Here is a 15,605-nt window from a genome sequence, read left to right as displayed (position 1 = left end):
CTGTTTCTTTCCTGCTTCTTAAGAATACATGTGAGTCTGACGTTAATTTGAAATTGTTTTTCAAGATAATTTTGTTCTACAAAATCTGAACCTTTTGAACTTTCTCCACTGTCCTTATTTTTCATCTGCTGTACTCATGAGACTGGTAAGTCCTTCCAGTTGTTAATTTGCATGACTATTTTCTAATTGTTTTGTCTTCTGAAAATAACCTTCTTAATTGGAAGACTAATTAAATTTGGGTATGAGCATGCATCTTGGGAGCAGGAAATGTATGTTTTTAATACTTGTAACAAATTTACTTGCAAATTAGTTTTGGGTAAATGCAGATAAAAAATTACATCAGTCTGTGCATGAGTTGAGTCAGTTTCTAGTTAATTCTTATGCATATTTCTTCACAGCAACTGTATTTTTAAGACTAAGGAACCCATTTATTTGCAAATACAGTCTCTGTGCTAGGGCAGTGTTAAAGTAGTCTACTACAGAACACAGTATGCCGTCTTGCTTTTCTTTTGCTCACAGCTATCGTTCTGTGTTTGCATGCCAGTAGTTCAGGTACTGTGAAACTTCATCTAAGGAGCCATGTCAAAACGGTAACAGCAAAACAGTTAATAAATTTCAGATTTTTCTGAAGAACCCAAATACTCTAATCATAAAAACTCCTAAGTCCTTAGCACAGGTATGCTTTTATTTCGGGCAACAGGTATATCTTGGGAATTTGGGGGTGAGTGGAAATACTGTGCATAGCCTGCAAGTCCAGGTGTAGGGTGTGTGTGCACCAACAGGCGTCAGTGGGTGTACATGTCTGCCCCACTCGACTCCACCCTCTGACAGCTACTGTGCTGGAGCCCATCCTTTTTTCCTGTTGTTCAAGTGACATGCCAGGGAAACAGTTCCTTGCCTCCAGTGGTGCGGAACTTCAGAGGTATCTCAAGGGGCATGTTACTGAGCCTGCCTGGCTAGAGAAGACACTGGGATTTTTCAGGGAGGAGGTTTACAGCTGACTTTAAGATCTGGAGTAAGTTGGCAACGGAAGCCATGGCAGCACTGTCTCCGCTCCTTCTAGTGGATAGGTGTGTATGCTGAACCAGGGAAGGGTGATCGGGAGGGGTGACCTTTGGAGAGGTGACTTCATGTAAGTGGCTAACCTTGCTTGGGACAAACCACAGCTGAATTGTGGAAAAAGTGAATACTTGAACGCTGGTGGAGCAGTGCAGTGAACTCGTCCTGCGGCAGTAGTTGCTGGCGGTTGTGTTACAGACTTCCTCTCTTTAGAAAGAGAATTGGACTGAACTAGATAAACTTTCTGCCTCAGTGGTGATGTGGGACTTTGTTTAAAAGCATAAGCTCTGAAAAGCTTTAATAGATGCTATATGGATAGGTTTAGCTTGATTACTTTTTATTGATGTGATTCTAATATTTTTTCTTTTATTTTTTTACTTGATTGAGGCTTCTGCCTGACCATGACAGTGCACAAAGCTACATAAATACTGACAGTATATGAGTGTGCAGTATGTATATATGACGACTGTTCAGTAAGTTTATATTATAGGTCCTTATAGAACCAAAATGAAGTGTTCTTAAGTTTTATTAAAAAATAAGGCTTTCCTGACAGTGCTGAACTTACCCGTTGCTATTAACTTCCTCTCTTCCCCACAAAAAAGGTAGTTGGGCAGATCAGTATACAGTAATGGTGCGGTATGTGTATGTTCAAGCAAAAGATCGGTCTCTCTCCTGTATCATGGGATGCTATTTGTATGTATGTAAACATTAACTCTGGAGGGAGAATTAAATTCTCTTCAGGCAAGTAATTCCTCTCACAGCTCAATTAAAATAACAAGGTTAAACAGCTGTTTGGTGCTAAATACTGGTTTTAGGGGGCTGTGCAAAAGGGATTTTCTGTTTGAAAAGTTATCTCAACTTAACTCTGTGCTTGGCTTTCTTAAAATAAGCAGCTATGCTTAGTGTAATACAGCTAACATGTTAAATAGGAATGCAGATGTAACCCATGACACCTTAATGGCTCCACACCAATGACAGTGCAGACACGATGCATCATGTCAGATATTCCTGTTGATATTCCTGTTGTAAATCAGCATGATGTGCTCTAATGGTTGTGAACAAGACAATGAGACTGAGATAATGAGTGTGTGATCTTCTCTTTCCAAGCGTGTCAACCCTTTTTACATTTATTATCTCAAATTAGGTTTGGTATCTTAAAACACTTGTAGCTAAACTTTGAGATCTTTTACCCTAGGATTTCTGAGCTTGACTTTGCAATGGAGATCTGTTTGTTTTTTTCAAATAGAGATTTTTAGTTCCTTGTTAATCTGTGTTTTTCCATCAGGTAAAATTTCCTTAAGTTACTTTTAGAAATTTTTTTTCTGTGAATTATGTTTGCTCAGAAGTGACACTGCTCAGTACGTGTTTTTTTTTTAACATCCTAGGAAGGTATGTAAGCATAGGAGAAAAGGAATTCCTTTTCTGTGCAGTGGCAGCAGAAAAATTTAAAGCTTTTGCTATGGATTACTTGCTTTGAGATCATATATATGGCAGAAATCATTACTTCTAAGGAAGTCGCATGTTTTAAGGGTCTACTTTCAGTCCAGAAGTCTGAAGTAGTGGCTTTATCAGAATCCTGTGGCGGTGTCCTGATTATTGCAAAGCTCTGCAGAAATCATAACAGAAAAAATTCCATAACATTTTTTCCCCTTAAGTTTTCTGAGATTAGGTGCAGAGGTAGCAACATCTCTTCTGCTCCTTCCGTGCCAGTCCAACTGTCATGTGGTTTACCTCTGATGTTCTAGTCTGGAGCAGCAGGTCAGGGTTTAACAAAGCTGTGTGTCCTCAGTCAAAGCAAGAACAGGTTGTAATTTGTGGCTTTACATCTGACTGTTCCAGTTTGTCGCTTCTGATAATGTTATGCCTTTTCGGAGTTTTAAGACTTTTTGGAGTGTGTAGAATGTGGACACCCGCAAAACATGGGGACGTAGGCACAGAGAGCAGGAAAAAAGGAAGAGGGTAAGTTGCTCTATGTACAGAATGGGAATTGTATATTGAGCATGCTTGATGCTTTCAGTTCCATATATATTTTAAATTTAAAAAAGTGAACTGGCAATCCCTGATGTGGTATGAAGACAGGAAGAGATGTCTGGTGCCCTAGAACATAGTGGAAATCACATGGACAGAGAAGAGTGAGCTGAGTAAGTGCTGTACCATCTGCTGATAAGCTATAGAACAGATCACTTCCTATGGTGCTCCCTCTAAAGGGAAAACAGGTAGTTAGGATTTGCAGAATTGAATTGAAAACAAGTATGTTGAGATTGACTTTTCAGGTTAACTTTAGTTAATCTCATGTAGGCACTTGCAGCAGTGTGTTGTTATACTTATTCCAATTCATATTTATTTTGATTTGAGGATAAAGACCTACTGCTGCTCTTAAAATCCTTCAGAGGAGATTGCGGGGATTGTTGCTTGTATGTACCTGTGCTAGCAACCTCTGATGTGGATAGATAGGGAAAGAAAACTGCCTGTCAGTCCTTTTAATTTTCATGTTATTGTACTGCTAACGAACTGTGGTGAAAGCCTTTTACTTGCGAAAGAGGGTTTGAATGTGCACAAAACTGTCACACCAGTATGCTTCCTTATGGGGCTCTTTCAGGTGTCCCCAATGCAAAAAGTTCCTGTTTTCTCTGAAGACAGTATGTAGTCTGGAATTTAGTTTGCGTGCTTCTGAAGTAGTAACAACCTGAAAGAAAACTTTTCTCAAGAACAGCCAGCCTGTCTTGCATTGTGTATCCCATTTACCTGCATTGGTTTTGGTGTTGTTATTCCTGTCATGTTTTCCTTCTGATTCTTAGATACATTTTAGAATTTGCTTGGTATTTCTCAATTTTAAATTAACTAAACATATATATATATATATGTATATAAAAAACAGAATAATCTCATGTCTGTCTCTCTACACTTTATTTCCTTGGTAGCTGTCTCAAATGACCCTATATATCCATCATCTCAGGCAGTCTTAAATACGTGTTATGAAGTTGGGCAGGGGTAAGAAGATAATTACAAGCAGAAGGACTTCAGGGCACTAAAGGCTGAAGCAGAATGAATTTTTTATATTGCCAAGGTGAAGGGATTGCTGGTGAAAAGAAAGCAAATTCAACAGAGTTTTCTTGGAAGCTGTTTTTATGATGGTCTCTTCCCCCCCCCCCCCCCCCCCCCCGTACTAGCTGTTGTAGTGGTAGCAGTGTAGTCAAACTTGTTGATTAATGCTCTAGTTAGCTTATAAATCTCTAAGTAGCATTACAGCTGTAATGATGAGCTACAGGAGAGCTTCCTAACACTGAAATGGAGTATGCTAGTTATAGAGACAAAACAAATCTTTGGTTTCGATTCAGTATTTTACCTATAGAATTATAATTTCATGCTTTGGAAGAAGGTGGAAAGAGGGGAAAAAACCATGGCAGTATGTTTCTGCATTTTCCATGCTGTTCTTTAGTGCTTTCTCTACAGTTGTTGCCATGCAACTTTATACTGTATTTTCTTTTGTGTGAAGTGGGGTAGGGGAAAGCTGAAAGGGGTTTGTAGAAGTTTGGTTACTGCTTTGCTTTGGTATCAGTTGTAATTGGCTTGTGTGATTTCTGTACCTAAACACTTTGTTCTTATCTTTTAATATGATAATCTGTTCCTAGTTTGGTTTTCAAGGTAATTGTACCCTTGTGATATAGAAGCATGTGACCATTTTTGTAGACATGCATATTTAAGGATGGCAGTGCACCCTGTTAACCTTGTAATTCTAGCGCGCTCTGATGTCTGTGCCTCAGTTGGTTTTTTGTATTAAACATTTCTGCTGTATTGTAAGCAATATTATCTTTGTTGATGTATTTATGGTACTGTTCATGTTAGCTGATCAAAAGTGGCCAGGAAAAGCAAGTTTTTAGTGTCCAGGTGGTTCTATTGCAGGTGACTATTTCAGCCCTTTTAGAACACAAAGCTCAAGCCACACTTAATGTATAAGAAATAATCTGTACTAGGTGGGTCAGTCCACTGGGCATTAAGGTAGTAATATTAAGAGAAAGCAGTAATGCCAGACTGGAAGCATCCGTTGAGTGAAGGTGCTATAGCTGTCTGCTGATTGAAATAGCAAAAATGCTTTTGTCTCAGTGGAATTGTTTTTTTTTTTTTTATTATTTTAAAGGAGGGAGGGAAAGCCTACAGTCAAGTTCCCAGAAAAACCTATCACAAGGTGTGTCAATTGGGCTAACCTGAACATATTTGAATATTTGCTGAACTAGGCAGTAGGACAAAAGAAAAAAACTGTTACCCTATACCCATGGCATACCTGGATTATTAAAGTATCTGTTGTGCTCTTGGGGGAGCTGAGTACTCCCAAAAGCATGAAGACTGGTACGTACTGTGTGTCCAGTTTTGGAGAAGCATAGCTGGGGTATGAAGATGCAAGTCTGGCATATTGCTTTATCATTAAAAACTAGTAACGTCTATAAAAATGACTTAATTTTCAGGGGCTACATGACTGCTGCTACAGTGTTTAAGCTGGTTAATTTTAGACATTTCAGAGAGACTTCAGAATTAATGTGCTTTGATAGCTGCTTTCAAGGTTATTCAGGAAAAATATTTGTGACAACAGATCAAAATACAGTAAAAGGCTACTATTTTTTTGTGATTTTTGTGGTAGTGTTACAACAGGCGGATGGGTGAAGAATGCTTATGCAGAAAAAGATGTAGTATCTCAGTCTTTGAAAGAGTGAGGCTGAATGATCCAGTGGGAGGCTAAAAAAGGCCATTTCTAAAAAAAAAAATTAATTTGTAATTTTCTATCTACTAAAAATTCTTATTTAACCAAGTCCATTGCCTAGTACAGTGATAATACTGCATGATGTGCATGGTGTACCTCTTGAGGATGGGAAACAGTGTCTGCCAGCACAACCACAAGAAGAGTTGGATTATGTAATTGGGATGCATAAGGTTAGCAAATTGTCTGCCCTTCTGTGTTTTATAATTAATCAACCCTTCTTAATCAAACTTTTTTTTTTTGTAGGAATTTGTTTACCAGGAAGCAAAGTGCAAGATTTGAAAAACAAAATGATGTGGGGTGGAAGTTGTTTGGAAAAGTACCTCTCAGAGAAAACTCGCAGAAAGATCCAAAGAAAATACAAAAGGTATTTGTTTAATTATGTGTTAGGATTAGTGGTAGATGTAGACGCTGGTTAAATTTATGATCTGTATATATGACTGTGAAGCCTGTTAGTTGTGCACAATTTCTTGGACAGTATCAAAGAAGTTTCTGAACGGCACTTCAAAAGACTCTGTTCTACGTGGTCATTTACATAGACTACTCCATGAAAACACATAACAATTTGATATAAAGCACTTCATGGTGAACATTCAAATTAAGTGAAAGTTTTTTTTATAATCAAGCTTAGTAGGTATTTCGAAAATCTTTCAAATGTCTTTATCTTTTTCTAGCTTTCACTGGTTTGTGGCCTTTGTGTCATAGACCCATCTATAACAGGCTGTTCAAAGGGAAATTATGTTCTGCTGAGCCTTGGTTTATTTGTGTTTCAATAGTAATTAAAAATACATAAATTCAAGATAGAATTCATGTGGTAGAGTGCCAGAAACCTGTGTTGGAATGCTAGTTTCACTCATTCCTTGTTTTCTGAAGTATTTGCTGTTCAGAGTTCAGATTTTCTGTGTGTGGCCTTGATGAAAATTTGGTTATTGGCTTGAAATGTTGGAACAGTACAATACAGTTCAGGATAAGCAAATGGATTAAAGTGTTTTTTTTTTTTCCCTTGTACAGTATAGTTAAAAAGGGAGTGTGTATTGAAATTGGTTCCCTGAAGAGAAAAAACTTAAAAACATCAGAAATACTAAAGAATTTAGGTTTCCCCCATCTTCTTTGCTGCTTAACTAGTTTTGCTGGTTTTCATGTGTGTCTGTTGTGTATACTTGTCAGTAGTTAGATCCATGATTTGTCAAACTTTAACATCTTTTTTTCTGTATGGGTTATGGGGGTGAAGATGCCATACAAAAAAAAAATCTTTTTAGGCCTGCCTTAGTGTGTCATAAAACCATTTAAAAAAAAAAAAGAAAAAAAACCCCACAATTAAACCCCCTTTTCTCTGTCTTTGCATATCACTTTCAAGCTGTAGCATTATTATAACGTTGTTGAAAACATTTCAGAGGACTGGTTCTATTACAGATGAACCCAAGCACATTGCTGGTGAATCAAATAACCTGCCTTCCTAGTAGGGAAAAAATCTTGTGAAATCCAGCTGCGTGGTTGGTAGTTTGAGCTGCTTTTCCAGTGAGAAGAAAACATCCTCTTTCAATCTGTCTCGTGATCTGGGTGTTTTCTGATTGCAGGCATTTTATGTGTTTGGGGCTTTCATTGTATTTCATTCAGTTCTCACTTCCTTGTTCAAAGCACTGTGAGAACAGGAAGGTTTGCATAGAAAGACATCACGTAGTAAGAACCTCAAAAACAGCTGCTGTGAATGAAATGAGAACGCTGACTTGAAGGATTGTGCTGCTTTATTTAGGGTAAAGTGCTCTGGAAATCTAGGTGTGTCGTGACTGTTCCTAGCTGTAGCTGGGCTGTTAATTTAAGTGAAGTTCAAGCAGCTTTTTGATGTTGTCACTAGGATCAACCACTTAAACTTGATCTACAGCTTGTCTTGATATAATTAACAGTTCTGAAGCATTCACCAAAGATTTTTGATGACACAATTGAAGAGGCTTAGTAATCACAGTACTCTTGATGCTTAGCAGTGTATTTTATTGTGGTCATCTGTTCTTTGATAAGTGGGTAAATAATTTATTAACATTTTGTGGCTGTTGCTGGTACTGTGAATATTTTTCTTTTAGATCCAAACTGTCTTACGTGGTGAGTATTCAGTGTTCCTAGAACATTACAGCTTTTAATGGTTGTATGAATTTTGTTAGGAAAAAAAAAAGCTATTGAAGAATTATGTGGTGTGGCATCTAAACGTTAGTGAGTTTCTGGCAAGATTGCAAGTCTGAAACAATCGTCTCCAGTGCCTCTTGGATAACAGTAACTAATCCTTCCTAAGTTATTTGGCACTTTCCTGGAGTTATGTTTGACATGTAGACTTTCTGAGACATGAGTAATGCTGTAAATAACTTACCGAGCCTCCCTGGCAACCCCAAAGCACATCACGGTTTAGGGTACCCCTCACAGGTTGCTTTGACAATGACAAAGTAGCACTTGTGTTGCAGAGGTTTTTTGCCCATTTAGAGGCACACTTTTAGTCCTTTGATTTGTGCCTGAAGAACTTTTGCATATGTGGAGGAGGTGACAGCACATTGGGATGATGCCTGTTAGCCAGCACCAGTTCCTTCTGTCTGGGAAAAAGGGATACTAGACCAGAAGAATAAACACTGATGCTGTTTCTACCTTGAGGTATTTTATTTCCAAGGCCAGAAGAGTAGGTGCTTGGAGGATCCTTATCTTATATATTGAAGAATTTGAAGGTATGCAGTGAAATATGGGAGGTGGGGAAGATGGCTGTGATTTAGGTAAATTGTTAGTGTCCTAGTAATTGATTTCAGAATCTGCACTTTTTCCTGCAGGGCATGAGGCAAGGTGCCTAAACTATTTATTTTTTAGGTGGCTGTTAATTGTCTGGCCTTCATGTATGCTTTACTTGAAACTGGGATGGATTTTTTTTTTTTAATTTAATTTTTCTTTCCAGAACTGCCGGGGCCTTTCTTAAAGCCCAATGTAATGGGACATACACTTGCATTGTATGAAACCTTCAGTAAACACCAGGTGTCCTGGGAAGCTGATTGTTTGAGGTTGCAAAGTTGGTGACTCTTTGGAGCCTGACACTCCATATCTTCTTGATCATTGGTGTTTCGCTACTTGACTACCACATTGTCTTATGCAAAGAAATGTGGAAAGCATTGTGAGACACTCTTAATTTAACTTGTCAGCATTGGAGCTGGGTCTTGAGGACTGTGTGGGGAGCTGTGAGGTCCTGAACAGTGATGGCAAGATCATAATTGCTAAGTGAATGATAACTGAACTCATCTGTACGTACTGAGTGAAGTGTGTAGAGCACACAGTAGGAGTGGAAAATGTCACATAGACAGAAGGGACTATTTAAAAAATCTAAGTATTCTTTTAACGTAACGTTGCATGTAACTTCCTCTACACTTCAAGAAAACCGAACTGTAGGGTGAAAAGGGAGAGTCAGTTTTCAGACATTATGAGAAGTCAGCAGGGTTCTGAACCCTCTTGCGCTAACACAGTGATTCATAGCGCCAGTCACCTGTCACTTCATACCATGAATTTCAGATCATGTTACACAGCTGGGCTTAGGCAGACTTGATGAGAAATGCATTGCTCATATGCTACTGGCCACAGTTACCATGGGTATTGTTTCCTTCCCATAGTACACTTTACTCCTCCTGTCTTCTGTATGTGCAGGATTATCTGACTTCATTTATAGGATTCAGTGCTCTGACAGACTTATTTCTAACATTTTGTGCTACTGACATGATGGACAAAAGAATTGTGTTGGTGTGCCTTTGTAACTAACTTTTCAACCCTCTGCCTCTTGAGTATTCATCTGAATTTGTACTGAAGAGATACTCGGTGCCCTGGTGAGGGACTTCATGCCTATTTGCTGGTGGCAGAAAACTGATAGGCTTCTGATAGTCTGTTACTTGAGGTGCCTCAAGTTTGGAGAAGAGTGGAGATGTGGACTGTACCATCCCTTTGAGCTTGACTCTCTCACTCCTGTTCCTCCAGTTCCTGGCTCTGGTGGTACATTGAGCCAGGAGCCTTTCCGTTCTCTGGCTGCTCAGGCTTGACTTACTGTTCTTTTCAAGGAAAAAACCCAGACTTCTTCATACCATGGAGTCCATGTCTTCCTGCAAATTGTCTGCTCACAATGATGTTATTGTCTGTGTGGTGAAATACTCATTAGCCCTTAGACCAGGGGTCCTCAAACTTTTTAACCAAGGGGCCGGCGCGCGGATGCAGTGGCAGGCAGTCATCTGCCGCTGCTTGGTTCCCCCCCCCCCCCCCCAGCCCCCGGCGGGGGGGGTGTCTGTAAATACCGGGGGCTGGATTGAGGACCCTGGGGGGGCCGTATCTGGGCCACAGTTTGAGGACCCCCACCTTAGACTCTAGGAGGCTCAATCTGCCTAACTACAGAGGTTCTTGAGTAGTGTTTCTATTGGCAAAATATTGGTCTAATTCTGAAAGGCAAGTTAAAGGTGATAAGTAAAAATCACAACGAAGAACTTGATTATGCTTTCCTGCCATGAAAAAATGGAGAAAAAAAATATTTTTTTGAAGTTGCATGTAACTTGTTTAGAATAAATGAAGTTCTTTGGATTATCTAAGATGTTACAAAATAAGCTGACCTTAATAATAGCTGTGGTTATCAATTTCTATTTGTAGCAGTCCTCAAGTTTCACATACCTATGGAAGTCTATTTGATTGGGCTTGCTTGGTATGCACCTCTTTGTGCACAGGAACTGAGGTGACTGAGCCACCAAGCAATCCTTTCTTAAGTCAGCTTCTTTTGTTTCCAGAGAAACATCAAAGAAATCCTTTGTGTCAGGTCACTCGTTAGAGCCCTGTGACTATTCAATTAATTTGGCTGCAGACTCCTGTAAGGAGTTAACTGCTGTGTTTGTGGTTCTGTTTTCTGATACCTTTATTATATGGATGAAAGTTGGTTGTGTTTTTTTTTCTAGAACGAGATGAACAAAGTTGACTGCAAACTTAAATAGTCTTCTGAAAGATAAGGATGATGTATTTGTATGCACATTTTTTAAACTTACATAAAGGGAGCAATCTTTAAAATACATTCTTATTGTACGTTGTTCTGGTACTTTCCCTACAATAATCTTGTCCGGGATTGAAAGCCATTTACAAGAATGAATGCAATTTTAAGATGTGTGCTTATATAAAGTACAAAAGAGGAAAAAAAGTAATTGAACTGTGAAGCGGTTAAAAATTGATCTTAGAAATACCAGTGTTTATTTCCTTCCTGCCTCCTACTTGTAAAATAAACGATGAAAACTCCAGTCTATCAAACTTCAGTTGCCTTTCACAATTTGAATTTTGTTATACCATGACTGAAGATGACTATACACATACAACTTGAGCCAGGCACAATATGTAAGGAGAAATAGCATTTTTTCCCCCCCTGACCAAAAGAATGGTCAGACAGGCTTTTGAGCTCATAAGCCTTTTCTCAGGTCCTGTAAAAACTCCTCTGACAGCACGCACTTGTTCAACTGTTGTATATCCAACATAGCATCATAGTTTATTTTAACAATGTGGGAGTTAAAATCTCTGCAGCTAAGTTGTTGTTTGTCCTACTTTTAATGCTCTCAGTATACATTAATATTAGTCTTCTGATGAAGACTTAATAGTGGCTTATGCTAAGGTTGGATTGCTTTGCACGGTCACCAGGAGCTTTTGTACATGTTTCATCCAGGTAAATGTTTTAAAGCTTGAAAGTTGTCAGAATAACTAATCTTGTCTGAGAAGCTGGAAATGCATTTACAATGGAGGCTTGTATGATTAATTTTTTTTATTGATTATGTTTAGGAATCCTGCTTGAGCAGAACTGGTTCTGCCAGTTGCTTTTGTAATTGCAGATGACAGTACTTCACTGAGAATAACCGCCAAAGCCAATTGTCTTCCAATAGGCAGTAGAGCTGAGCTAGGCTTTGCAGCCACTGTTCTTGCAGGAACTCTTCAAGATCGGTAAGAACAGCACATGTAAATAACAGATGTTTGTAATGCTGTCCTCAGCATACTGTTTGGTTGTCTCCTCTCATGTGATCAGTCTTCACAGAACTTGTTTGCAGCTGGCCAGTCAAGATCTTTGTGTATTAAGAGACCAATGTGTATAGAAGAAAGACTTTAGCTGTATCCTAGAGCCAAGTTACAGCTGCCTTGCCCAGAGGAGCAGCTTGAATGAAGCTACTTTTTTCTATAGCATATGACTACTTTTTTTTCCCCCCCTCTAATAGGAAAATCCGTTTTTTAATCGGTGCATAATTTTTTCCCTTCCCAAAGTGCTGTGATGTGACCTATGAAGACTGTTCCATTTAACTGGAATTCTATGAATTCCAGTAAGAGCTCAATGGAATGTCTTCATTTTCTTAGAGTTAGGAAAAAATTTATTTGCTGAAACAGTGGTCAAAAAAACAACAACAAAAAAACCCAGAGAAGTCCACTGACTCACCAACTGCAGATGTGTGGAGGTTCTCGTGCAGCTCCATGTGCAGGAGCGCTGCAGATGGAAGCTGCAGCGTGGCTAGTTGCTGCCACGTGTTCCACTTCAGCAGCCCTCTTGCTGATGGGTGGCAGTTGTCTGAAAATACTGAGCTTTTCTAAGTGTTTCTTAACCATGCTTTAGGCTGTATTCAGATGGTCCATTCAGGACTTTTTGAAGAGGAAGTGGTTGACTCAAGCTGGCAGCTGAATCTGGCAGCAGCCTGATCTACAGTTTTGGATGAAGCATTGTCTTCTGCTCATACTGAGTTTGTCTTTGGATAGATCACTGGATAAATCATTGTGACTAATGGCTATAGCTGTTAATGGCAGGGTGCCTGTTTGCATGTAGACTTCTTCAAACTTCAAAGTGTCCTGGCTATAAACTTAGTGTATGTTTTCTGTTCTGCAGTAGAAGTCGGAGTGTGTAAATGAGCCACTTCCTCTGTTCTCCTCCTGTGGTTTCATTTCTACTTGTCAGCCTTCAAAAAGGCAGGATTTAGATCTTTTGTGGTGTGCCTGAGTTCCTGTTTTTAAGAGTAAAGAAACAGAAGTGCAATTGCAGTGCAAGAAGGCATAGTTACTTTGGTTAGCCTAAAACTAACCTATGCTTATCCTTGTGCAATCTTTAGAAATAAAGGTGTAACTCTAATTTTGTCACCTCAGAATTACAACCCAAAATTTGAAAGTTGCCTTAATGCGCTATTTCATGTCTTTCCTTCAGATTCAAGTAAAAGTATTATTTTATTGTAATCGTATGTTAAGGGTATCTAATTTTTGTGAAGGAAAATAAAAATAAAAATAAAATAAAGGAAACCTGTTTTGTCACTGCCGTTCTAAAATCTTTCCCCAATAAGAACTGCACTGAATAGATTATTCAGCAATTCAGCTGTATTAGTCAACAAAGAGTGTGTTGCCCTTGTCCTGACTTGAAAATTATCTGCCTCAAACAAACCTACTATCATATTTAAACAGATAAAGCAAGAGTAATAGCTTCCATCCACAGTAAATGAAAGGGTAATTTAATACTATGGCGGAAGGATTGTTCTGAGTATTTTAATAATAAAAGAATGTAATGTGACCCACCCAGGTATCATAATTTAGCAGAGTCTAACTGCCGAAGTGCTGCTTTTGATGCTGTTGGAACTTCTTGCCTTATGTTATGAACATCAGGCTAATAGAAAATAATAAGCTTTGAGTATCAGTTTTAATAGGTATGACAGGCTACAAAGTATTTTTTTGAAAGGAAGTGAGGCATCTTTTTTCCCTCCTTTTCCAGTTTTAAAGCTTTTATTTGTGTTTTATCACTCTAAAGGTCCTCATAAATTATCTAGCTCAAAAGCCTAGAAGCTGGAGGGATCCTAAATAGCTGTTACAGGCGGTGTTTAAGGATAGGTATCTCCTCTCTGGAATAAAGATACTAAATAGATAGAAGTATAAGCTTTGTTAGTTGTTACTGCAGTCAAAATGTCAGCTGCTAGTCTCTACTGAAGGGTCTGTTTCAATGCCAGTGGTATGTTTTAGGTAAAATGCAGTAAGTTTAAAGTTGTCCAGTGAGATAGTAAAGTTTGTCTGTCTTAATTGAAACAGTTACTTTGTAGCCCAAATTGATGTATAGCCTTAGCTGGAACATAAATTCACATGGCACAAGATTATTTTTAAATGCAGGAGGCCAGAAATTCATGGAAAAATGCTTGACTTTTAAGGCTGAAGTATACAGCTCTTAGGACCTCCAATTTTCAAGGCCAGGAAAGACTTTTTCGGAAGACCTGGTATCTCAGTGGAAGTTTGTTCTCATCTGTTGTTAATTGATAATCCAACATCCAGCTGGCATTTGTGTGTCCACTTGCGCTTTATAGATAGATACTTAAACACCTATATCTTTCTGTAGCCAGTAAGTTTTTTGGTGTAGTAACCTTCCACTGTGTGTGCTGATAAGCAACACACAGGAGGCTTTTGGGTCCCCTGTCCTTGGGTTTTTGAATGAAAATGGAAGTCTGTAGAGAGTAAGAGTAGAAGTACTCAAAAGTGTGTGCCAGTGTTGTATGGCACAAACACTTGGCAAAACATTACTGTGAAGCAAAGCAGGAGATAAATCCTTAAAGGCAGGTGTGTTTAGCCTCTAAATATTGTGGTGGAACTGCCTGTCCCAACAGGAGTCTAGAACTTGCATTGCTAAAATGTAAAACTGAGATAGCTTTGCTAGACTTCAATATGTTATTTTTGTGTTAAACAGAAGCAAGCTCCCAAGAAACCCAACTCAAACATTTTCTTTGTCTTCCGTTTTATACATCTCAAACCTCATCTAAAATTAAAAAACGGGGTGCAGGGTGAAGGTTTTGAAAGGCTAACTCTTACAATGCTTGCTAGCAACAGCAAACAAAGCTGATGTTATTTAGCTCTGCAAAATTAATGGAGTTATTGTATGCATGTTATGGAAACCCTGAGGTTCTGGATGTAAGGATTTCAAAAAGCCAGACAGGTACTTATTCCTTAAGTGTCATTCTAAAGAAAGACTGGGAAAATGTTTCTTCAAATTTTACATTCTTACTCTCCCTCTTGCTCTCAGAGGACACTTTATCTCATTTTTCTGACATGATTGTATTACACATTTTTTGTGTCTGTTAGTAATTTCCACATGAAAATTTTCTTTTGCTCTGTTGACTAGTTGTCTCTTTAGCATGACAAAGTTCAGTGGAAAGAGTTTCATGAATATTAAAGCCTGGAAATAGTCATTGCTTTAAGCTAGGCTATGAAGGTATGTTGTCTTCCTTCATATATTTGACTTGTATTTGTGTGTAGCTTTAAAAAGCTAAAATCTCTTCTCAAGGCTGAACCTTAAGTTACAAGGAAGATGATATTCAGGACAATTTCCATGTTGATACAGTGTTTTGTAAAATTAAACACAGAATGCACAAGAGTCGACCAGTCCAAACAGATGATGAGAGAGAATATGAAGTGTATCATCAGTAGGAGTACAAAAGGAGCTTTTGTTAAACATGTAGGAAATTGGCACCAGTAACTGCTTCAAGGGTAATTTCAGGGATCAAAGAAGCAAATGTGGATACAGGAAACCACTCAAACAGGCTTTAGTGTATAGTCCTATCACGTTGTTTTTCTATAATTTCTAAGGGCACACAAGTATGAAACCTGAAAAGGTCAGAGATCGTTAGAGATGCACAAATCTTGATGAGGAAGCAGAACAGAAATTAGTGGAGGCATTTGAAAAGTGGAGGGAGGGTGTAATATGCTTAAAAGTATCAGGTGAAGTACCTTTTCTCACACTATTTTTCGTGTATGTACTGAAGTAATGTAG

General features: G+C 38.6%; 1 protein-coding gene across 3 annotated transcripts in view; it reads left to right on the top strand.

Moving 5' to 3' along the window:
• Positions 1–15,605, top strand: part of TBC1D14 (TBC1 domain family member 14) — a 70,564-nt gene that overhangs the window by 16,241 nt on the left and 38,718 nt on the right. For 2 of the 3 annotated variants that reach the window (XM_080373450.1, XM_080373449.1), the window contains exon 3: positions 6,059–6,179. In XM_080373450.1, the coding sequence (XP_080229576.1) occupies positions 6,059–6,179 (121 nt within the window). Of the gene's footprint in view, positions 1–828; positions 1,071–6,058; positions 6,180–15,605 lie in introns of those variants that run through there. The other variant, XM_080373451.1, reaches the window with a different exon arrangement.

The sequence above is a fragment of the Falco punctatus genome, assembly GCF_963210335.1.
Source record: "Falco punctatus genome assembly, chromosome: 1".
NCBI lineage: Eukaryota > Metazoa > Chordata > Aves > Falconiformes > Falconidae > Falco > Falco punctatus.
The sequence above is the reverse complement of the archived record's forward strand: the minus strand, read 5'-3'. Positions and strand labels throughout refer to the sequence as shown.